The sequence below is a fragment of the Caretta caretta genome, chromosome 7 (genome assembly GCF_965140235.1).
Source record: "Caretta caretta isolate rCarCar2 chromosome 7, rCarCar1.hap1, whole genome shotgun sequence".
Lineage (NCBI taxonomy): Eukaryota > Metazoa > Chordata > Testudines > Cheloniidae > Caretta > Caretta caretta.
Window position 1 is genome coordinate 70,628,779 of NC_134212.1, and position 25,703 is coordinate 70,654,481.

General features: G+C 41.7%; 2 protein-coding genes across 3 annotated transcripts in view; both read left to right on the forward strand.

Annotated features, from left to right (window-relative positions):
- Nucleotides 1-25,703, forward strand: part of NRG3 (neuregulin 3) — an 894,861-nt gene that overhangs the window by 84,726 nt on the left and 784,432 nt on the right. The gene's annotated exons all lie outside the window — the stretch shown is intronic.
- On the forward strand, nt 18,029-19,965 carry LOC142072890 (myb/SANT-like DNA-binding domain-containing protein 7). Its single transcript, XM_075131172.1, has 2 exons — nt 18,029-18,657; nt 19,244-19,965. Exons 1-2 carry the CDS (start codon nt 18,074-18,076, stop codon nt 19,299-19,301), a joined length of 642 nt encoding a protein of 213 aa, XP_074987273.1. The 5' UTR covers nt 18,029-18,073; the 3' UTR covers nt 19,302-19,965.

Sequence of the window (25,703 nt, forward strand, 5' to 3'; positions counted from 1 at the left end):
TAGGAGTTTAAAAATCAAATTTCTAATGCAATGATCTCAAAATTCCAAAGACATTTATATAATATATACAAATAAGTGTTCCTCCCATTTGTTCTTTTAACTGGGCAGGGGAGTAGAGAAGGGGGAGGTTATCATGTGGGGAGGGGAGACACATATTTTGGATTAAAAATATAGAATATTCTGTGCATTGTGTAACATGCCAGAGGTTTAAAGGACTGCTAGGGTCAGTGTTTCCCAAAGCCAGTAGTTATCTGGCCAGCACACTTTCTGTACTGAAAACAAGAAGCAAAGAAAAATGCTTATGAGTAAATTTTTAAAAATATAAGTAACTTATTTAAAAAGTAACATTACAAGAGCCTGCTCAAAAGCCCACTCAAGTCAATGGGGGTCTTTTCATTGAGTTCAATAGGCTTTGGGTCAGGCCTTACGTAAACTGCAATGGGATGTAGAGGGTTTGGAGAAAGGAAATATGAACTGTATAGTAGGAACACATCCAGTGACGACCAGCTGTGTTCTGTCATCAGCTTTATACGGAGCTCCCCACTGATTTTATTGAAGATTCTGTATAAAAGTCAAAGGTGCAACATGGCCCACTGAGATCTACTAGGCTGGGTAATAGTTTCCCAAGGGAAACTGTGAAAACTCCAATGCTTTACCCATTTGAAACCTAGACTGGACAAAGCACTTGACGACAAATATACTGTTAGTAACTATGTTAGTTATGTCCACTCAGGTGGACAGGATGAATTAATAGATCTTTTTCCATTTCCAATTAATATATACAAGTGCATGTATTCCACTACCTTTGGTTCATGATTTTTTTACTATGTTGTTGTAAAGCAGATAAATATGTATTCTGTGCTATCAAAATGCAATTTACAAAAACTTAATACAGTTCTCCATCTTATTCAGTATAAGCCTGTAACAAAATAAGCAATGGTATCTTATATTCTCTAATAGCCTTATGGCATGACTTTGAGGGGGAATCTCTTTCTAGATCTATTGGCAATAATCTTAGCTACTATAGATACAAGAAGGTGAAATTTCCTTATCTCATATGTTGGTTTTAAGGTGTGCATCTAATGGGCTGTGCACTGAATTACAAAGGTATGCCTGGTTTGTTTAGAAACCCATTTAGAAGTTTGTCTATCTGTCAGACCCTGTTACTTTATTCTCACGCTTCATGAGGAACATAACATTTCATAGCACTAGGTCATGCTTAGCCCCTGTGTGCATGGGCAAGGCACAAGACAAAACACGGCTTGGTCATAACTGCAGCCACTGCGCACCTCTGAGTGTAAAGTGCTGTGGACATCCATGCCTGGATGGAAAGAGGTGATGCTGTGGCTAGTCTTCACCACTGGACTGGCTGGGAAACAGACCAGCCATGGTAGAAGTGCTTGCTGCAACCACCCAAGAAGTGACACAGTGGCCACCTGCATGCTTAGAAGATCTGAGAGGCATTGTCTGCCTTAGGTACAATGTGTCCAATACTAGGCTGTTATTCAATGACACACTTTAGTCCCATGATGATTATTGCTATATAAAGCCTGGTCTGGCTTTTAAGTGAATTCATCCCTTTGGAATCTGGACACTGGACATAGCTCTAATGAAATCAGTTACATTTATTATAATGTTTCCTAATATTATGGTTCAATCCTATTCTTGGTTACACTAATACGGCCCCCCCCCACTGAAATCAGTGACTCTACTTTTATGTGCATTTGAAAGGTATATTTGACCTATAGTGTCCAAAACCAAAATGTGTTGGAATAATAATAAAAAAATGTCTAGTTGCATTATTTTCCTTCAGTTTACTCTGAAGTGGCACATAATGGCCATTGGTAGAAGCAAGTTGATATTGTAATTTTAGCGTAGCATCATTTCTGAATAATGTGGCTCAAGTATAAAAACTTCAGACCCAATTCTGCTTCACTTATGATGAGCAGTATCTTACTCAATAAGTTGTCTCAACTGGAGGACTAAAGTTATTTGGAGATTTTGGGTGCTCAACACGTCATAGAAATTTGGCTACTAACATAGGAGACTAAATTTAAGCTGCCCTTTTATATAATCTTGGCCTATGTGCTTGAGAACATTTTTCTCCTCCCCACTTTCTTCTTTATTTAATAGGATCCTGCTAGTAGTTATTTAAACTACAAGTTTCAGATTATACCCTAGTTGCTTTGGTTCTACTAAAGAGACATAAAGCTCTCTGGATGGCAGAGAATTAAAACAGCACAATAGAAGTGCCCTTGTTAGACTGAATAAATTGACTTTCATATTCTAAATCATTTTTAAGGGACTAAAAATGTTTTACTTGAATTTGGTGGCTTTGAAGAGTCGTCATTTTGTGTAGGCTTTATGATGGTACTGTATATTACTGCTGATGCCTTGCTATGACAATCTTAATATCGGTAAAATTATACTAAAGTGGTAAAGCCATTAATATTATCTGTGTGTTTCTCTACCCGGTTCTTGCAGGTTTCTGTTACGTTAGGGAATTTCATTCAGGTCTTCCTCACATTTACCCTAGTATTACACTATTGTTGTGGGGGAGGAGCTGTGGGGAGACACGCTCTTGGAGCGTAGACCTTCCTTCTAAAAAAAGAAAAGGAGTACTTGTGGCACCTTAGAGACTAACAAGTTTATTTGAGCATAAGCTTTCATGAGCTACAGCTCACTTCATCGGATGCATGCAGTGGAAAATACAGTGGGGAGATTTTGTATACATAGAGAACATGAAACAATGGGTGTTACCATACACACTGTAAGGAGAGTGATCAGGTAAGGTGAGCTATTACCAGCAGGAGAGGGGAAAAAAAACCCCTTTCGTAGTGATAATCAAGGTGGGCCATTTCCAGCAGTTGACAAGAACCTGGGAGGAACAGTGGGAGGTGGGTGGGGGAGGGAATAAACATGAGGAAATAGTTTTACTCTGTGTAATTCAAGCCGAATAAACACTGGGAGTGGACATGTCATTACACAAAGCTTCAGCATGGAGCCTGATCCTTATGAAGGATTTTCCATTTGTCTGGAGCAATGGGAAAACGATGTCTCAGAATTAGCACATCCTCTTCTGTGCTCTCTTCCCGGTGTCTTCAAAATTTCTATGTATAAAATTACAAGGCTAAAAAGAAATAATTTCCAAAACAGAATTTATATAGCATTGAGACCTACCCCTACTCATTGAGATGAGTTCTTTATAATGACTAAAAATCCCATAAACTTGTGATATTTAGATGCAAACCAACCTATGACTTAAGATCGCTTAGTTAAAATCTTGTATTGTAAAGCAGAAATTAATGTAAGCACATATACTTTGTTGTTCTGTCATAACTTGTCACATAGCTCAAATGACAGAACATTATAATGCATTATTCTTTAAATATGAGAGAGACCTGAGCCACAAAGTTTAAATATAAACTTTGGGCATGGGAATGTTCAGACCCAAAGTTCCAGTTTGAGACCATCTGCGTTTTAGATTGTACAAAATGAGGCTACTCTCCTTCAGAGTATTGCATAGGTGCTGGAACTAAGGGTGCAGGGAGTGCTGCAGCACCCCCTGGCTTAAAATGGTTTCCATTATATACAGGATTTACAGTTTGGTTCACTGGCTCTCAGCACCCCCACTATAAAAATTGTTCCAGTACTCCTGGCAGGTAGCTTGGCAAATGTTTCAATGATTTTTGTGACAGGTTTCAGAGTAGCAGCCATGTTAGTCTGTATCCGCAAAAAGAAAAGGAGGACTTGTGGCACCTTAGAGACTAACAAATTTATTTGAGCATAAGCTTTCGTGAGCTACAGCTCACTTCATCGGATGGTGAGCTATTACCAGCAGGAGAGGAAAAAAACCTATTGTAGTGATAACCAAGGTGGACCATTTCCAGCAGTTGACAAGAACTTTTGAGAAACAGTAGGCGGGGGGGAAATAAACATGGGGAAATAGTTTTACTTTGTGTAATGACACATCCACTCCGTCTTTATTCAACCTAATTTAATGGTGTCCAGTTTGCAAATTAATTCCAATTCAGCAGTCTCTCGTTGGAGTCTGTTTTTGAAGTTTTTTGTTGTAATATTGCGACTTTTAGGCCTGTAATCGAGTGACCGGAGAGATTGAAGTGTTCTCTGACTGGTTTTTGAACGTTATAATTCTTGACGTCTGATTTGTGTCCATTTAGTCTTTTCCATAGACAAACTTCAGCTTAGAGGAGTGGAAATGTCCTGAATTAATACAATCTTGAATACTGTTTATCCAACCCCTATTAACTGAAACACCCATCTGAAAAAAACCTCAAAACAAATTTCATTGCACTGTTTAAAGCTGATGTTAGGTAGCTCATACTTCTCTAATCCTTTCCTTATAATATTTAAGAAACTGCTATTTTCCTTCTAATTCACCTCCATTCCACTAGACTAAAAGCAATATTCTGTGCCAGTCACATATTCAGCTCATGCAGTCATGCTCACTCACATGTTCTGTATGAATACAGTGACAATGTACAAAAGAGAATCAATAATAGATCATTCTGTTTTAACAATAGAATTGTGTTTACAAATCTGTGTTCGGTTCTTCCTTAAATCTAGGGGAAAATGATGACTAAAGTAATGTAACAATAGCATTATAAAGTGCCTTATCCAATGTGCTGATGGAGAGAGAGCACCTTCTGGAACGAGCTACTTTTATATTTTTCCATTTAACGGGTATACTGAGGGAAAGAAAGCAATATTTAAATTTAATAAAATATATATTCAGTGTTTTCTGGTTTTTCTATTTTTGTCATTCTATATTTCAGTGTTTTGTAATCAAATAGTCTGGTGCCCTGTATATGCATTATGTAGGCAATCTTGATTTAGTCGTCAGTGGAACTCAGGATCTGGTCCAAGAGGTGCATATAGCTGAACTGCTCAGTAATAGCAACCATCATGTAATTTTTTAAATTTAACATTCTTGTAAGGGGGCAAATGCCAATCCCCTACAGCTGCTTTTTGAAGTTCAATGATACCACACAAAAATGAGGAAGCTGGTTAAACAGAAATTAAAAGGGACAGTCACAAGGGTGAAATACCAGCAAGCTGAATGGAGACTAATTAAAAACTCCATAATAGACTCTCAAACTATAAGTAAACTCCAAAGAGAAAAACAGTCAGGGGACCAAAAAAATGGCACTGTAGCTAAATCAGCAGAGTGAAAGAAGCAGTTCAAAAATTGGAAGTCTCATCCTACCGAGGAAAATAGGAGCATAAACTTGGCAAGTCAAGTGTAAAAATATAACAAGACAGGCCCAGAAACAAGCTGAAGAGCAACTAGCTAAAGAGACAAGACTAACAGCATTTTATTTTTTCAGTACAACCAAGGCAAGCAGCTTGTCAGACATTCAGTGGCCCAATGGACAATCAAGGTGCTAAAGGAACACTCCAAAAAGGCAAGTCTATTGCAAAGAAGCTAAACTATTTCTTCGCATTGGTCTTCGCTGTAGAAGATATGGGAGAGATCCCTGCACCCAAGCCATTCTTTTTTAGATGACAGATCTGTTCCAGACTGAGGTATCGTTAGAGGAGGTTTTGTAGCAAATTCATAAAGTAAACTGTAATAAGTCACCAGGACCAGATGGTATTCACTCAAGAATTCTGAAGGAACTCAAACATGAAATTGCAGAACTACTAACTGTGGTAGGTGACCTATTACTTAAACCAGCCTCGATACCAGGTGACTGAAGGGTAGCTAATCTAACATTTATCATCAGACTCCTAGATAGATAAACACAATATGTTGGGGAAGAGTCAACATGGCTTTTGCAAATGGAAATCATGACTTATCAATCTATTAGAATTTTTTGAGGGTGTCAACAAACGTGGACAAAGGTGATCCAGTTGATACTGGGTACTTGGACTTTCAGAAAGCCTTTGACAAGGTCCTTCATCAAAGGCTCTTAAGCAAAGTGATTAGTCCTGGGATAAGAGGGAAGGTCCTCTCATGGATCAGTAATGATTAAAAGTCAGGAAAAAAAGGGTAGGAGTAAATTATCCATTTTCAGAATGGAGAGTGGTAAATCATGGGGTCCCGCAAGGATCTGCACTGGGTTTGGAAAAAGGGGTCAACAATGGGGTGCCAGCATTTGAAGATGATACAAAATTACTCAAGATAGTTCAGTTCAAAGCTGTCTGTGAAGAATTACAAAGAGATCTCACTAAACTGGATGACAAAATGGCAGGTGACATTCAGTGCTGATAAATGAGAAGTAATGCACATCGGAAAACATAATCCCAGCTATACATACAAAATGATGGGGTAAATTAGCTCTTGCCACTCAATAAAGAGATCTTGGAGTCATCATGGATAGTTCCCTGAAAGCATCTGCTCAGTGTCCAGCGGCAGTCAAAAAGCTATCAAATGTTAGGGAACATTAGGAAAAAGTTAGATAATGACAGAAAATATCATAATTACATGATATAAATCCATGTTATGCCCACACTTTGAATAATGAGTGCAGTTCTGGTCACCATCTTAAAAAGATGTATTAGAATTGGAAAAGGTGTGGAGAAGAGCAATGAAAATGGTTCCATGGTATGGAACAAGTTCTGTATGGGAGACATTAAAAAGACTGGGACTGTTCGCTTTGGAAAAGAGATGACTAAAGGGGGATATGATCGAGGTCTACAAAATTATGCATGTTTCTGAGAGTGTTATTTACCCCTTCACATAATACAACAATCAGGGATCACCCAATGAAATGAATAGGCAGCAGGTTTAAAACAAACAAAAGGAAGCACTTCTTCATACAATGCACAGTCAACCTGTGGAACTCATTGCCATGGGATACTGTGAAAGTTAAAAGTATTACTGGGTTAAAAAAAAAGTCCATCAATGGGTGTTAGCCAAGATGGTCTGGGGGTGCAACCACATTCTCTAGGTGTCTCTAAACTTCTCACTGTTTGAAGCTGGGTGTGGATGACAGGATGGATCACTCAGTTATTCTGTTCATTCTCTCTGAAGCATCTACCACTGTCAGAGACAGGATATTAGGCTAGATGGACTGTACGTCTGATCCAGTATGGCTGTTCTTATGTTCTAGGGTATCACAGTCACTTTGACAGGGGTAGCACCATTCAGCTTTGGCTTTCAGAACTCTCTGAGACAGATGCAAAAAAACCCTTAAAAATATGAGAGAGGTGCTACCTGACCACATTTAATTGCATTTAATCTTTTTTCACAATAATAACACATGCATACTAATCAACATGTATATAATTTTGCTATTGACTCTGAGGGTCCAAGTTCTTCTTCCCATTCACATAAAATGCAATGTAAGAGCCAAATCCTACTAGCTTTTATAAGACTAGTCCTATTGCCTTCAGTGTGAATTATTTCCTGGGTAAGGCCAGCAGGATGTGGTCCCCAAAGTAACACCACAATTAGTATTAAGTATCATGTAATATTAAATATATACCATGCTATTTTGTTTTCAGGTGGTTCTAAAGCATGTCACCCTGGCTCCTAGGCAGAAAAGGTGGATTTAGAATGAGTAGGAGGATTACTTGATCAGTTTTGATCAGCAATGTTTGTGTGTTGGGCCACAGCCCTCTCTTTCTCTGCTTGAGGAATCCCTCTCATTTGCCAGGCTACAAGGACATGAATCCTAGGCTGGGTGGAATGTTGTCAGTGTCTAATCTCCATTATGGGCCATATCCTGGCCATTGTGCTGGCCACTTTGCATAGTTCCAGTGACATAAGGGAGTACTAAACCCAGCAGATCCATCCCTATAGATGGAGGCTTCATGCTCTGTAGAGGCATTTTCAGGTGGCTTAGAGCTGCTGGAAGCAGTTCCTATTCCACCTTTTCTTTTGGCAGTATAAGAGGTAGTAGAAGTCTTGCTGGGGAAAAGAAAATGTAGCCAGGAACTCCTAGCATCTCAGCAATCACTCGGTAACAGGGTAAGTGGCCCCTTAAAGGTAGTAAGGACTAGTGGTCAGTCAACACCTGTTCCGTGGTGTTTTTCTTAAGTCCTGGGACTTTTGGCACAGATGGAGACCTTCTCTCACAGTCAATTGGGACAAGCTCTGAGGAGAAGGCTGTATATATTTTTGTCTCCCTCTGTTCTGAGGGAAGAGACACATCAGGGTAAGTACAGCTACCTGTGGATCTTTCTCAGTCCAGGTAGGTAAGGTAAAGAATGCTAAAAAGGTTCCAGAAGAAAGTGGCTGGGGAAGCTGAGGAGAACCCAGAAACAGGCCCAAAGAAGGAGGGCTGTACAACCTCCAAAAGCCAGAGAAAGAGAGTGCAGGCCAGAGAGACTTTATTTTAAGCCTTTTAGGGGTTTTACTTTCTTATGTCCAAACAGGGGAATTTTGTCCTTACCTTTGGACTGTGTGGTGTTATCAAGGGGCCCTGCAAGAAAGGAAACTGAGGTTGGTAGCTGAAGAGCCATGGGGGGGCTACAACCTGGCTTCCCCAAAGGTCCGTTGATGCTAGACATGAGTTAAAGCAACCTTGAAGCTGGGATTGGCTGGGCATCATGCACCCTAGAACTTCTCTCTCTCTCTCTAGAAATCCAATCCCACCTCCCTGGCATCTAGGTGGAGCTAAGAACTACTTACTTTCTGAGTCAGCAGAATCCAATTAACATTTCCAGCAAGGTCTGTTCCAATGATGAGGCGTTCAGACTAGCACTGACTGCCTGTTGCCCAATAGTCTGTGCAATATAACAACCACAACATATTCATGTTTATTGGGAATGAAGTGCAATAAACATTCATGATTTCTTTTGCATGTCACTGAACAGGGCATTGTCTAAATTGTCATTATATAGTACATATTTTTAATGTACTCCATGACCGTATTTGAAATTATGTTCATTCATGGGATTGCTGAACTTCATTCCTTATTCGTATGTTCTGACATTTGTTTTAGTCCTCCACAGTTGTGGCATCTATCTTATTTCTAATATCTATAAGGTAAATATGCTCAACAAACTACACAAACTCCTCAGGCATAAGAGGGGAGGTGCACAAATGTCTTGCAAATATGAAAAATCTGAAGACTCTTTCATTTCTTCCTCTAAAAAAACCCTTAACTATGATGCCTTTTTTGATAGTAAAAACACTTTTTAAATACACTTTTCAGCATCATGTGGACCATAATAAATATTCCTAAATTTAAGATACATCTGGAGTAAACCTGGAGAAATGCCCAAATGCATCTGAAATACGTTTATCTTGGTTTGGGAGGGGGGCAGCTCTTAGAAACCACACCTCAAGCCTTTTAATGTATTTTAATGCTGAAAGCTTTCAAAAGAGATATGGGCTTCCCAGATAATGGATTAGTTCCATCCACAGTAATAATATAGAACAGGTTAAAAGGTCTACTTTTTTTGTTTTGTTTTTATCTTATTATTCAACTCCTTAAAGAAAGTGGTTGAGAAAATTGCATTAGAAATATTTTTGGGGGGGGAGTGTGGGGGAGCTAACATGGCTCCTGGGGTGGGGGGGGGATACTTTTTAATTTATTCCTAGTGTATACTGAAATATTTTGGTGACTGAAATGAACATTAAGTATAATTGTATTAACTATGTAAGCATCCTATACAATATGATGGATTAGATGTTGTTGAGACGGCTAATGATGGCCATTTATCAAGCAGTATCTGAAAATAATGTCCAAGTACAATATGTGTTCAGAGTTGGTGACAGGACTTCAGGGGAGGTGGGCTCCCATTCTCCATTGGCCGTGTAAAACTCCCACTCTGAGGGTATCCCTGTGAAATTCCCCCAAATCATATTATTGGAACAAAGGGGTTCATGCCCCCAAAACCTGCCTATACCCCAAGGCCTGTAGGAAGCCAGGGTGGGGAAGCACTGTGTGTCTGCCCTAGTTGGTAATCCTCTCCTGTACCATACCCCCAGCTGCTAAGCACATGGGCAAAGTAATAACCAAGTCCAAAGTATATTCTCCTCCTACTTACACTGGCATAAATCAGGAGTAAATCTATTGAAGTCACTCTGGTTTTACACTGGTGTAACTCTACTATTTGAAAAGACTTGGACCCTCAGTTTCTATGCTGTTTCTTTTGGTATATATTGCCTTATCTATAAGAATAGTTTGGACTAGATCCTTGAGCCAGGTTTTCATTGTGGCGTGTTTTTCCTCAACCATTTTATTCTTAACCAATTACAGCTAATGAGAAGATTTCCCTTCCTGTCAATGCCTTTATCCTCCGAGGTATTTAGCAAGCACAGTTTGGGGATGGCTGACACAGACATGTTTGTACTATCCACCAGAATTGCTGTTCATCTTTAACTATTAGTCACGCATGATGGGGGTTGGGAGCATTCCCATTTCAGCTGGAAAAATAAAAATTGTTTGTGCTGCATGGAAGACATCTGTCTGGTTTTGTTTTTAGTCTGCGCGGGTGACTTTTTATGTGTGTGCTGATGGCATGCAGGATTTGTGTAAGAAGAGTATATCAAATTGGGTCTTGCACTAACAGGTATTTTTAGCCTCACTGAACAGTGTCATCCAAGTTTTGTCTACTCTCTCCATTTCTAGGTCAATCTCCTACATGGCTTTCACTTTGAGTTTACTGTCTCTTTACAGCTGTGATAAATTCAGCATACATACTGGTGATCATGTCAACCACTCCTCTATTCCCTTGTAAGCCTTTTTCCTAGGAGAAGCTTGTTGAGCTGCAAGGTCAAAAACCACTTGAAACATTTTGGAGATCAGAAAACTAGTTTTGAGTTTGAAAAATTAATTTGAAGTAATTTATACCCCACACTGTTTTCCTTCCCATGAGTTTCATCTAAAAAAAGAAACAAAAAAAACCCTATCTTTCTTACATGTTAGGGATAAGAAGATGGATTGGGCACCCCCTTCCCCCCAGTGCCAATGTGTACTGTAGTGTCTCCTTTTTAAATTATAATTTTTTTCATCTCCTCTGCTCTTTTGTTCAAACTAACTGTATTTTTGCACTATTCCATTTTTTCAACTGTATTTTTTATTCTATTGTTTCTTTTTCTCTTCCACATTTTCCCCTAAGTGACTATGCAATCAGTTTAATTTTAAACTTATCATATTCAAGTGGGTCTGAAATACAGCTGGTCAAAAGTCAGAAATCCCATTCCATGGGAAATTCCCAAATTCTGGAAAATCATCAAAATACTTTATTTTGAAATTTTTGAAACAAACTCTGAGGCTACTGGCTCAACCATGACTCCCACTCATCTCTAGCCTGGGAGCACTGAGGTCCCTGGAGCTAAGGCAGTCCACACAGTGGGGCTTCTCTAAAGCCACAGATCCTAGAAGCCCTGGCTCCTTTGCATCCCACCAGGTGAGCTGGCAGGAAAGTAGTCAAGTTTCCAGAATCCTGCCTAAGTTTCTTAGGAAGAGCAGCAAATATGGAACATTTTTGCCAAACATCTGTCTTGATAAATCAGCATTTTCCAATGAAAACCTGTTTTGTTGTAAAATTCCTGATCAGTTCTAGTTTGGAATTAGCCAAAAGTAAGAACAACACATAACGCCCACATCACATTTTATATACTTGCAACAAATCCAGTTTCTCCATCTTGGTTTCTAGTCCTAATGGAAGTAGCTAACAAAAGCTGGCTCTACCTCAGCCTGTAACTTGTATTGGATTTGCAGGGATAGCCTAACTCTACTGTTTTTGTTTATGTTCATATTCTGTTTAATTTCTTCAGCACTCCAATGCCCAAATGCTCTGTTTAACTTGAATTCTAGGAAGGCTCTTGTGACTTGTTACGTTCAGCAATTTGGATCCTGAGCCAAATATAGCCTTGGTGTAACTGCAGAAGTTAGTGGAGTTACGCCAGAGATGTATCTGGTCAATTGTTAGTATTTCAATAGAACTTGCTTTATAGTCTAGGTCAGGGGTTCTCACAACAAAAGTTTTGGTGGCCTGGAAGTGCAGCCACCAACTCTTGCTGGTGGCCACACTGAATTTTTCCTAAAATACTTAACTTTAGGAAACACAAATATATGTGCACATACACATGTCCAAATCATTGTAATTTGTTGAATCTTTTTGCAGACTCAATAATAAAAATAACATACAGTTGTCTCTCTTCTTTACAGGACCTAAACAGAATAGAAACAGAAATAAGGTGCTCTGCAGGTTCTTGTCTTTTTTGTTGTTGCTTCTTTTCCTTTTTTTGGTTGCTTTTTAAAAGACTTGCTAGCTAGTAAGTCTGCTGCTGTGAAAAGTGATAATAACAAACATACAAATATCACTTTCCACAGCAGCAGACTTACTCAGTCCTGGCAAGCCCAGGGACAAATTAAGCCTTGGATGGGGAGGTCGGTAGGGGGAAAGTGCAGGGGGAATGCATGACGAGCCAGTGGAGGCAGTGAGGTGGGGAGGATGAGCCCTGCAGCTGGGAGTTGGAGGCCTATGGTCATAGCCTGCTGCCTGTCACTCCAGGGCTGGAGCCCAACCCTACACCCCCAGGAAGGTGGGGAACTCACTAGCTGCCTCCTCCTCCAGCATTTGTCTCCAAAGCAGGGCAGAGACCACTGCTTTGCCCCCTCCCCCATCACTGCCCAGGAGACTGTGGCTGCTTGCGGCCACAGTGGCTGCATTTGAGAAACACTGGACTAGGTGGCTTTTAGTTTGACGGTAGTTTCTTCAATAACTGTCTGGTCACATACTGTACATTCATCCATTTTTGATCCATTTGCATTTGTCCAAAGGCAACAAGTGGGTGGGAGCTAGGACACTTAAGGTAAGTGTACACTGCAGCTAGGAGCATGTCCCATAGCCCAGCTAGACCAACTTACACAAGTTGGCTAAAAATAATAGTTTGGATGTTGCAGCTTGGGTGGCAGTTCTAGTTGGCCCCCTGTGCTTGGCTGTCCCAAACCACCGCCCAGGCTGCAATGTCTACGCTGCTATTTTTAGCATACTAGCTTGAGCAGAGTTAGTGTCAGTCTGTCTACCACGGTTGGGAGGCATGCTTCTGGCTGCAGTGTAGACATACCCTGGGGGTGAAACTGAGGCCCCACTGAAGTCAATAGTAATCCTTCCATTAATTTCAGTGAAGCCAGGATTAAACCCCGCCTCCGGGGCCTATTTCAAATCCATGGCAATATTTCATAATGTGAAGTTTTAAAATTGGGATAATTTTAGCATGAACATTGATACATTTATCCAATTAGTGTTTCATCCCCAAAATGAAGTATTCATAATTGTGTTCACCTGACTATAAGGGAAGCTAGCGCTAATGTCTAAAACAAAGATCCTTAGGGAAACTTTGGAGAATATCTTAACTGAACCAAATATTGTTTGTTCATACCTAGCCTAGGGAAGTAGTGAATGGAAGTTATTATCGAATTGGATTGAGATGTTCAAAACTGACTTGGGGATTTAGACACATATAGCTCCCATAGAAATGTATGTGAACTGTGTGTCAAAATTAGAACTGGTTGGGAATTTTTCAAAGAAATGTCTGTCAGAAAATTCAGATTCATTGAAACTGAAACTTTTTCTGAGATCATATGTTTCTGTGAAAGCTTTGTCAAGAAATAATTCTTGGATCCGGAGGGCATTTCTCATCAAAACAAGAGAAAGAAAGGGAGACCTCTCATTCCAAAATAGCCAATAGCCCAGGGCCTAGGGTACTCACCTGAGACGGTAGACAGGTTCAAGTTACCTGTCTACCACATCCTAGGTGAGTGCCCTAACTACCGGGTTACTGGTGCATGCTCTTGCTAGCTTGCTCATATTTTGTCTCCCCTCCCCTTCACCCTCCAGAAAAAGAGAGGCTGAAGGTTTGAGTTCCATCCTGATGTAGAATGGGTACATTCAAAACAGCACACATGGTGAAGTTGAGTGTAACTTTTTACAGAAGTTTATCAAACACATCATTACGGTATAAACCAATCTTGGATCCTTAGAATTGAAAAAAGGTCTATGCAATTAAAGTTTTATTTGTCTTTGGTTCCTACTGTAGGCAGAATAAATAGATTAGGATTTGATAATGAAGACATTCATGCATATGCTAGTCTTTATAGTACCATAATGTCTGCAGCAAGCAACACTATCAGACGCTTTGCCTAAGTTTTGTTTATTTCTTTACCATCACTGCAAGAAGTCTTTTCCTACTTTTATAATAAAAAAAACTCTTAATAAAAATAAAAAAATTAACTTTCATTGCTAACTTCTAGATGATCATAAGAGATGAAAAATATTTTTTCTCTCTTAAGCTGTTATGGCTCAAAAAGCAGGTGCCATTCTTTTTTCCAATAGAAAAAGGTTTTCAGTGTTTTAAAAACTGGTATAGAGCCAAACTCTCTCTATACATCTTCCTACAAAGTAATATGCCAATATATCTTTGTCAAGCAATGAAATGCATGAAAGTTAAAGCAGATACTCTGACATGACTGTAGATTACTATATCTGGTCACTGATACACGCACAAGCACAAACAGTGGACTTCAGCTGTCATTACTACTGGCAGCACAAATATAGTTGAAGACATGAAATATAATAATGGTAATAATTTCCAGAGTCCATTCTCCCATCAGAGTATAAGGATAACTTTCATGTTATATGCACGCATCAAAAGAACCCATTCCATAGGGCCGTATGGTTTTTTAGTCTACTGTATGTATAGCATTCCTCTGGCATGAAAAGTTCCAGCAAAACATATTCTGATCAAAATAAAAGAAAGAGAAAAGACAAATATTTGCATATAAACACTGCACAGACTGAATTCATCAGTTGCTTCTGTCAAGGCAGTAATTTATAGATTAATTTTAAATCTGTTTGGAGATATTTTGTTTCTTGATTAGTTATTGGTGTAAAATCACAGTAAAGGTAAGCAAAACAATGTCAGGAAAGATCAGAGGTGAAAGTAAGCTGGTATGGGCTGGTACGGCATACTGGTGGTAAAGTGATGGCTGGTACACAGCCGACATTAATGTGCTGCCACTGCAGGGCCTCTGTTGGGGAGGAAGGGGGCAGAGCAGCCAGAGCCCTGGGCCCTTTAAATTGTGGCTGGAGCCCCAGGCCTTTTAAATTGCCCAGGGCTCCAGTAGCAATGTGGGCTGGGCAGTGCTGACAGGCTGGCTGAGGGAGTCTGGCCCCAGCCCTGCCCCTTCTGCCTGAGTCCCCGCCAGTTCCAGGGGCCCAGAGGCTCCCCCCCTTGCCCAGGAGCCCGGCCGACCTGCATACCGGTAAGTCTTCAAGTTACTTTCACCCCTAGGAAAGATGTAACCCAGTGTGCATTCAGAGGAGCATACATACTGCCTCCAGGGCCACTGAAGGGAGTGTGATCACTGTCAGCCTTTGCCACAGTTGAAGGGGGAGAGGTGTAGCATGAACTCCTCTGGTATAGTTCTCCAGGTGCTTGCTGGTGAGATGGCCAATGCACTGAAGATTGAACCATGGAGCACCCAGATCTAAAAGCATGAGATGGTACTGCTTGAGCTAAAGCTCTATCACTGGAACAGTAACAGTTGAATTCTCTGCCTATCGGACATGGGGGAAACCTGTAACATACCCTCAAACTTTGGTTACACTACTGTATAGGGGATACTGGGAAAAACTGACACATCCCACTCTCACATCCGTCATGTGGCATTATGCGCTGCTGTTCCCAGCCTTGAGTATGGGGAGTGCAGGCAGACACACTGATGACCAGGCTCCCTTCTGTGTATGTATACTGCTTGAGAGAAGAGCACAATAATTATGGACAGCCATACATTAATTTGTCCTAGGTCTCCACTTTGCAGTTTTATATTTAGCTTTACTTTTTTTCTCCTCAACTAATCTTCTGGATAATTTCCTACACCTCCTGATCCTGACTGGGAATGAATAGAGTTTGAAGTCTTTATTTATCGTAGCATGTGCTATCTTCTAATGTTGTCTTTAGGTGTCAACAATAGCTTACCTTTTCTTACTGGAGAGACATGTCAAGGATTTGGTCCCTGGACAGCTGTGTGTTGCAGATACCACAAAGCTGAACTATCCACTTAAAAATGTGTATAGCATACAGATGGGAGAGCTGTCAGTGTATACCTAAGAGCTGGCAACTTTATATATACGAAAAGTAATGTTCGCTTTATGTCATCCTTATAAAAGTGAAATGAAGCTGAAAGAGTGAAACACAATGACAAATGATTGTGTAACATTATTTAATAAATAAATAAATAAATAAATTTTGTTAGTCTCTAAGGCGCCACAAGTACTCCTTTTCTTTTTGCGAATACAGACTAACACGGCTGCTACTCTGAAACCTGTCATTATTTAAGATTTCCCCCTCTATTCACATTCATCGCAATACTATTTTTGTTTTGTTTTTATGTGGTCACTAATGTGTGATATGATTGGAAGAGTTCCTATAGGGTGCGTGTTGCAACTGTGCACATCAGGGATCCTAACTATATAATACTTTGAATAATACTGGACTTGATCTTGGGACAAGAACTTGTCATCCTTCAAAATGGGAATTCTTAAGTAATCAATATAATTAATACATAATCTACAGATCAGGTACAGATTTCATTATCTCAGTGTAATATACATAATGTTAAATTATGTCTCACCTTAGGGCAGATTCTGTCACCCTTACTCACCTTGAGTAGAACCTCACTCTGAGTAGTTCCACTCACTACAAAGCACTTTTCAGTATATATAAATATGGCAAAATCTGGTTTTAGATAAGTAGAACAGTTCTTTCATTTCTGCCATTGTAACTAAGAAAAAAAATTGGTTCATTTTGTTAACCGTTAGATGAATTTTGCATTTGCTGAGGTATCTGTAGCAGCTGTCCTGCTTAATATACTGGCTTCATAATATCATAGTGGTTCTCTTGGTCTCATAAATAAAAGGAATGATTCTGATTGTTGAATCTACTTTAAAATGGAGTATGGAAGCAATATTGGTGGTCAGCTGTATGCAGTGAATAAATTGAATGTCTGAGGTTGATATTGAGTGAAGTAAGTGTTTTTTTGTTTTTTTTTTTTTTGGTTTTCATAAAGAAAACCCTTAGCTCCATAATAGATATGTACTGATTTGTTTGAAAATGTTGAATTCAGAAATACTGAAGTCTCTTTGAATAACAATGAGCCTTCAGTCAACCCACCTTTTCTAACTTTGCAAAAATACTGATTTGACCAAGAAATGTCACTGCAAATTACATTAGATACTTAGATTAAACAAAAAATCTTCTACCTTCCATAGTTAATTGCTCCAAGGCCCCGCTCCCGCGAACAATTAATGCACTTATTAATCATGCTCATGTGAGTTAACACATTGACTTCTTTGGAGCCAGGTTTTTACCCAATGGGAATCTTGCCACTGGCTTTGGTGTGGCTAATCATTACTCAATGATTTAAAAGGGGCTCTTCTTATGCTTAAAGTTAGACATGTACGTTGTTTAACAGATTCTAACCCTGAAGGTTTTTCCACATGAGTGATCCCCCGAGCCTGCTCTGAGCCTTCTTGAAATCGGGGGAGGGAGGGGCGCACAGGCACTGGGGTCTAACCAGCATGGAACCACATAAGGAACAGGGCCATAGTGTAGATGCATTGGGGTACAAAGATTTGATCCTGCAAGGTGCAGAGCACCTTCAACTCTCATTAAAGTTTGTTGGAGTCAGGGGTATTTAATGGGTCAGATGAGTGCTCAGTACATAGTGTAACCCACACACCTCCTGGGTGTGGTGTTCTGTCCCATTGAGTGGCACTGAGACCACTTAGCCCTGGTCTACACTAGGACTTTAGGTCAAATTTAGCAGCATTAAATCGATGTAAACCTGCACCCGTCCACACAATGAAGCCCTTTATTTCGACTTAAAGGGCTCTTAAAATCGATTTCCTTACTCCACCCCTGACAAGTGGATTAGCGCTTAAATCGACGTTGCCGGCTCGAATTTGGGGTACTGTGGACACAATTCGATGGTATTGGCCTCCGGGAGCTATCCCAGAGTGCTCCATTATGACCGCTCTGGACAGCAGTCTCAACTCAGATGCACTGGCCAGGTAGACAGGAAAAGAACCACGAACTTTTGAATCTCATTTCCTGTTTGGCCAGTGTGGCAAGCTGCAGGTGACCATGCAGAGCTCATCAGCACAGGTGACCATGATGGAGTCCCAGAATCGCAAAAGAGCTCCAGCATGGACCGAACGGGAGGTACGGGATCTGATCGCTGTTTGGGGAGAGGAATCCGTGCTATCAGAACTCCGTTCCAGTTTTCGAAATGCCAAAACCTTTGTGAAAATCTCCCAGGGCATGAAGGACAGAGGCCATAACAGGGACCTGAAGCAGTGCCGCGTGAAACTGAAGGAGCTGAGGCAAGCCTACCAGAAAACCAGAGAGGCGAACAGCCGCTCTGGGTCAGAGCCCCAAACATGCCGCTTCTATGATGAGCTGCATGCCATTTTAGGGGGTTCAGCCACCACTACCCCAGCCGTGTTGTTTGACTCCTTCAATGGAGATGGAGGCAATACGGAAGCAGGTTATGGGGACGAAGAAGATGATGATGATGAGGAGGTTGTAGATAGCTCACAGCAAGCAAGCGGAGAAACCGGTTTTCCCGACAGCCAGGAACTGTTTCTCACCCTAGACCTGGAGCCAGTACCCCCCCGAACCCACCCAAGGCTGCCTCCTGGACCCAGCAGGCGGAGAAGGGACCTCTGGTGAGTGTACCTTTTAAAATACTATACATGGTTTAAAAGCAAGCATGTGAAAGGATTACTTTGCCCTGGCATTTGCGGTTCTCCTAGATGTAGTCCTAAAGCCTTTGCAAAAGGTTTCTGGGGAGGGCAGCCTTATTGTGTCCTTCATGGTAGGACACTTTACCACTCCAGGCCAGTAACACGTACTCGGGAATCATTGTAGAACAAAGCATTGCAGTGTATATTTGCTGGCATTCAAACAACATCCGTTCTTTATCTCTCTGTGTTATCCTCAGGAGAGTGAGATCTAATTCATGGTCACCTGGTTGAAATAGAGTGGTTTTCTTCAGGGGACACTCAGAGGAGCCCATTCCTGCTGGGCTGTTTGCCTGTGGCTAAACAGAAATGTTCCCCGCTGTTAGCCACAGGGAGGGGGGAAGGTTGAGGGGGTAGTCACGCGGTGGGAGGAGGCAAAATGCGACCTTGTAACGAAAGCACATGTGCTATGTATGTAATGTTAACAGCAAGGTTTACCCTGAAAGAGTGTAGCCACTGTTTTATAAAATGTCTTTTTAAATACCGCTGTCCCTTTTTTTTCCTCCACCAGCTGCATGTGTTTCAATGATCACAGGATCTTCTCCTTCCCAGAGGCTAGTGAAGCTTAGAAAGAAAAAAAAAAAACGCACTCGCGATGAAATGTTCTCCGAGCTCATTCTGTCCTCCCACACTGACAGAGCACAGACAAATGCGTGGAGGCAAATAATGTCAGAGTGCAGGAAAGCACAAAATGACCGGGAGGAGAGGTGGCGGGCTGAAGAGAGTAAGTGGCGGGCTGAAGACAGGGCTGAAGCTCAAATGTGGCGGCAGCGTGATGAGAGGAGGCAGGATTCAATGCTGAGGCTGCTGCAGGACCAAACCAGTATGCTCCAGTGTATGGTTGAGCTGCAGCAAAGGCAGCTGGAGCACAGACTGCCACTGCAGCCCCTCTGTAACCAACCGCCCTCCTCCCCAAGTTCCATAGCCTCCACACCCAGACGCCCAAGAACGCGGTGGGGGGGCCTCCGGCCAACCAGCCACTCCACCACAGAGGATTGCCCCAAAAAAAGAAGGCTGGCATTCAATAAATGTTAAAGTTGTAAACTTTTAAAGTGCTGTGTGGCATTTTCCTTCCCTCCTCCACCACCCCTCCTGGGCTACCTTGGTAGTCATCCCCCTATTTGTGTGATGAATGAATAACGAATGCATGAATGTGAAGCAACAATGACTTTATTGCCTCTGCAAGCGGTGATTGAAGGGAGGAGGGGCGGGTGGTTAGCTTACAGGGAAGTAGAGTGAACCAAGGGGCGGGGGGTTTCATCAAGGAGAAACAAACAGAACTTTCACACCGTAGCCTGGCCAGTCATGAAACTGGTTTTCAAAGCTTCTCTGATGCGTACCGTGCCCTCTTGTGCTCTTCTAACCGCCCTGGTGTCTGGCTGCGCGTAACCAGCAGCCAGGCGATTTGCCTCAACCTCCCACCCCGCCATAAACGTCTCCCCCTTACTCTCACAGATATTGTGGAGCACACAGCAAGCAGTACTAACAGTGGGAATATTGGTTTCGCTGAGGTCTAAGCGAGTCAGTAAACTGCGCCAGCACGCCTTTAAACGTCCAAATGGACATTCTACCACCATTCTGCACTTGCTCAGCCTGTAGTTGAACAGCTCCTGACTACTGTCCAGGCTGCCTGTGTACGGCTTCATGAGCCATGGCATTAAGGGGTAGGCTGGGTCCCCAAGGATACATATAGGCATTTCAACATCCCCAACAGTTATTTTCTGGTCTGGGAATAAAGTCCCTTCCTGCAGCTTTTGAAACAGACCAGAGTTCCTGAAGATGCGAGCGTCATGCACCTTTCCCGGCCATCCCACGTTGATGTTGGTGAAACGTCCCTTGTGATCCACCAGAGCTTGCAGCACTATCGAAAAGTACCCCTTGCGGTTTATGTACTCGGCGGCTTGGTGCTCCGGTGCCAAGATAGGGATATGGGTTCCGTCTATAGCCCCACCACAGTTAGGGAATCCCATTGCAGCAAAGCCATCCACTATGACCTGCACATTTCCCAGGGTCACTACCCTTGATATCAGCAGATCTTTGATTGCGTGGGCTACTTGCATCACAGCAGCCCCCACAGTAGATTTGCCCACTCCAAATTGATTCCCAACTGACCGGTAGCTGTGAATTTATATTGTAAATATAAATGAATTTATATTATAAATTCTGAGTCTACCCTAGGAGCCTACTTTTCCCCCTCCCCATCCAAAGTAATGCGTCTGTTGCCGGCAATAGATGCACTGACGCTGCCGGCATCGAGGCATTTGACTTTTTTTTGTACTTCAGATCGTTAAGAGCAAATACTTTCTTTCATTAAATGAAAATTTATAGTAGCATTGAATAGGCTTATGGAAACATACAAGCTATTGGCTTACCCCTTACACCTATATATTAAATCTGTCACTTAAATTTTGAGTTTAGCTGTCTGGCGTTGCAAGCTTCCACAGGGCTATCGCCACTCGCTTCTCAACTGTGAGGGCTGCTCTCATCTTGGTATTCATGCGCCTCAGGGCAGGGGAAAGCAAGTCACAAAGTTCCATGAAAGTGCCCTTACGCATGCGAAAGTTTCACAGCCACTGGGAATCGTCCCAGACCTGCAACACTATGCGGTCCCACCAGTCTGTGCTTGTTTCCCGAGCCCAGAATCGGCGTTCCACAGCATGAACCTGCCCCATTAGCACCATGATGCATGCATTGTCAGGGCCCATGCTTTCAGAGAAATCTGTGTCCATGTCCTGATCACTCACGTGACCGCGCTGACGTCGCCTCCTCGCCCGGTATCGCTTTGCCAGGTTCTGGTGCTGCATATACTGCTGGATAATGCGTGTGGTGTTTAATGTGCTCCTAATTGCCAAAGTGAGCTGAGCGGCCTCCATGCTTGCCTTGGTATGGCGTCCGCACAGAAAAAAGGCGCGGAACGATTGTCTGCCGTTGCTCTGACGGAGGGAGGGGCGACTGACGACACGGCTTACAGGGTTGGCTTCAGGGAGCTAAAATCAACAAAGGGGGTGCCTGTACATCAAGGAGTATTTCAGGCAGGACTTCACGGAGGGTTCCAATAAGAAATGGTGCACCTAAGTTATTGTCCTTATTGGAACAAGAAGGTTAGCCTGGCCTCTGATTGATACATGGCTAGATTTACCTCGCTGCACCTTCTCTGTGAGTGACTGCAGTATGATCTAGAAGAATGAGTCCCCTAGACAGGGGAGGGGGGGAAGCAAATGAGTACAAAACAAATCTGGTCTATTTCTTGTTTTGATCCACTCCATCTATCTTTTACATCTTTGGCTGGCAGCAGACGGTGTAGAAGGACTGCATGCCATCCACATCTCATGGCTGCTCGGCAGAAGATGGTACAGTACGACTGCTAGCAGTCCGTATCGCCTGCCCGCTCACCATAAGACGGTTCAATCGGACTGACTGCAGTACTAAAGAGAATGACCTGGTCAAGTCACTCCAAATTTAGTCCCTGCGCCCATGTCTGCCCAGGCGCTCCCAGCCGACTTGGCCAGGAGCACCTCGGACATGACGATGACGGCTACCAGTCGTACTGTACCGTCTGCTGCCACAAGGCAAGGGGTTGCTGCTACTGTGTAGCAATGCCGTACCGCGTCTGCCAGCACCCAGGAGACATAAGGTGACGGTTACCTGAGTGGGCTCCCTGCTTGCAGTGGTATGGCGTCTGCACAGGTAACTCAGGAAAAAAGGCGCGAAATGATTGTCTGCCCTTGCTTTCACGGAGGGAGGGAGGGAACGGGGGCCTGATGATATGTACCCATAACCACCCGCGACAATGTTTTAGCCCCATCAGGCATTGGGATCTCAACCCAGAATTCCAATGGGCAGCGGAGACTGTGGGAACTATGGGATAGCTACCCACAGTGCAACGCTCCGGAAGTCGACTCTAGCCTCGGTACTGTGGAAGCGCTCCGCCGAGTTAATGCACTTAATGCACTTAGAGCATTTTCTGTGGGGACACACACGCTCGAATATATAGAACCGATTTCTAAAAAACCGACTTCTATAAATTCGACCTTATTCCGTAGTGTAGACATACCCTTAGAGAGAGATTAATGAGACTGCTCTACAGCCTTAGCTAATAGGCATATGGTTTTTAGCTCCTGCAGTACAGGCTCATGCATTTAGCTCCAGAGGTCCCAGGTTCAATCCCAACCAGGGTCTGTTGGTGTTACAATTGAAGGATTGACTAAATGGGGTCAGTTTAAAATAGCCTCTTACTCCTTACAGGACAATTTTCAAGCCGATTGAATGAACTGTAAAATGTACAATTGTCATTAACCATTCCTTATTCTTAAAATAGAAATATATATTGCTAACATAAATTTGACTAAAGCACAATAACAAAGTATTTTTGAATTATTAAAAAGGTCTTGAACTTGAGCAAAATACCTTACTGGTACTCTAAGCGGCTTACAGAGGTTTCACCTTCAAAAAGTTAAAAATGTGAAGCTGTGCAACGAAAAAGGTTATCATTGATTTACGCTTGTTTCCTTTTTCTAAATATTACCTTTAACATGTTAATACCTCTCTCTCGCGCGCGTGCGCACACACGCACACTTATTTCTGTTCAACCCAGCTTCTTTCTGTTTACTGAATCCAATCGATTACCATTCAGAATCATCCTCAAATCAGTATAGAAAATCCATCTTTTTCACATTCGCTACTTTAATTGGAGCAAACCTATATTTTTAAATATGTCCATTGCTTTGGTTTGAATCATTCTCCACCTTTCCCAAACTAACCACTACAGGAGCTATAACTTGTTAATCAGCATTAAATCTGTCAAATAAAAGGCAAAGAAAAATAGGGCTGAATCCTGCCCTGAGTCTCTGTACAACACTTTTGAACTTATCCCTTCATCATGCTAGGAAGACTACCTACTAACACATACCAGGATGCATACATCCCAGAGAGGTCACAGTCAATTCATTAAATGGCAGATGCACACATCTTTATCTGGATGGGCAGCTAAGTTTACCCCAAAGCTCCACCTTGTGGGAACTTGTCAATAGGATTCCTTTGGAAGAAGATGCACTAGGAAAGCAATTATGTTGATCGTTTTTTCTAGCTAGAGCTAGATTTGACCTATATTTAGGTTTGCATGCCAATGACAAAACTCCTGTTGACTTCAGTGGGGCCAGAATTTCACCCTAGGCATTTATACTCATCCCAAGGTTCAGGGAATTATTATTTATGCATATCTCACACAAGACTGTTTGATCTTTGAGTGTCAGACCTTGTATGTACTGGCCTAGTGAAATCCTAACCCTGTTGAAGTCAATAGCATTTTGCCACTGACTTTAATAGGGCCAGAATTTCATCCAAATTTTTATATATACTAGGTTTCAGAGTAACAGCCGTGTTAGTCTGTATTCGCAAAAAGAAAAGGAGTACTTGTGGCACCTTAGAGGCTAACCAATTTATTTGAGCATGAGCTTTCGTGAGCTACAGCTCACTTCATCGGATGCATACCGTGGAAACTGCAGCAGACTTTATATACACACAGAGAATATGAAACAATACCTCCTCCCACCCCACTGTCCTGCTGGTAATAGCTTATCTAAAGTGATCATCAGGTTGGGCCATTTCCAGCACAAATCCAGGTTTTCTCACCCTCCACCCCCCCACACAAATTCACTCTCCTGCTGGTGATAGCACCAGTGAATTTGTGTGGGGGGGTGGAGGGTGAGAAAACCTGGATTTGTGCTGGAAATGGCCCAACCTGATGATCACTTTAGATAAGCTATTACCAGCAGGACAGTGGGGTGGGAGGAGGTATTGTTTCATATTCTCTGTGTGTATATAAAGTCTGCTGCAGTTTCCACGGTATGCATCCGATGAAGTGAGCTGTAGCTCATGAAAGCTCATGCTCAAATAAATTGATTAGTCTCTAAGGTGCCACAAGTACTCCTTTTCTTTTTTTATATATACTAGGAAAACTATCACAATCAAATTTAATTTTGATCAAGTGATTTCAGTAGAATTTGAGCAGATGCTCTTTCTATGTAGCCAAAGGGAACATATTTCTTCTACAGATTCTCCTTATTTGTCTGGAATATTCATTTAGGACTGTGTACTCTTTGAGCCTTTCTTTTTTGCATTTTCATTGGTTTAGTTATAACATTGAATTCCCCTACCACGCTGTGCAAAACAATATCAAAACTCCAACACTTTATCTCCCTCAAACTTGAGTGCTCATATTAGTCAGTCTATGTGTTTAGTTCTTCAAAAGACAAATAAATGGATTTTATTCTGAAAAGCATATTTATATATATAATAAAGCTGGTCTAGTAAACGATACAGTTAGGACTCTGTAATGCCAAACCTAAATGTTCAAAAATCATGCGACTGGCTAAAATGCCATGAGATTTAAAAACAAATAATATTGGGTTCCATTTATTTATCTTCTGATTTTTAAAACTTTCTTTGTAACTAAGATGGCTAGAAAGAAAAACAAAGTCTCACATAGTTACATGATTCCATATACACTGGTTAGTTGTGCTGGCTGGTGCACTCAGGGAATAGAGTCCTGTCTATCACTGCCCACTTCCTGACTTATGGAAAGGGAGTAAATGGAGGAACAGCATGTTTTACCTTTGCACACCTGGACCAAGGTTCCAAGTAGCCCATGCAGCTGTTTCACTGCACCACACAGGCATACAAATTGCATCTACCCCTTATTTTCTGTACCATCGCAAACACATTGCAACAATCAAGTAATATTTTGTATTTTACCATATAGGTCGTTTCCTTTTACTTTTGGCATTTCAACCAGCTGAGAAGATGACACTAGACTGGTCAGTTTCACTTCACTTCGGTTTCTAATTAATTTCAGCCTCTTCATATGACATGCTGACCCAGTACTGTTTAAATAATTAAAGACAAGCTTATCATTAACTTTAACTGGGAAAGCTTTTCCATGCACAGTACCCCCATTATAATTATATGCAATA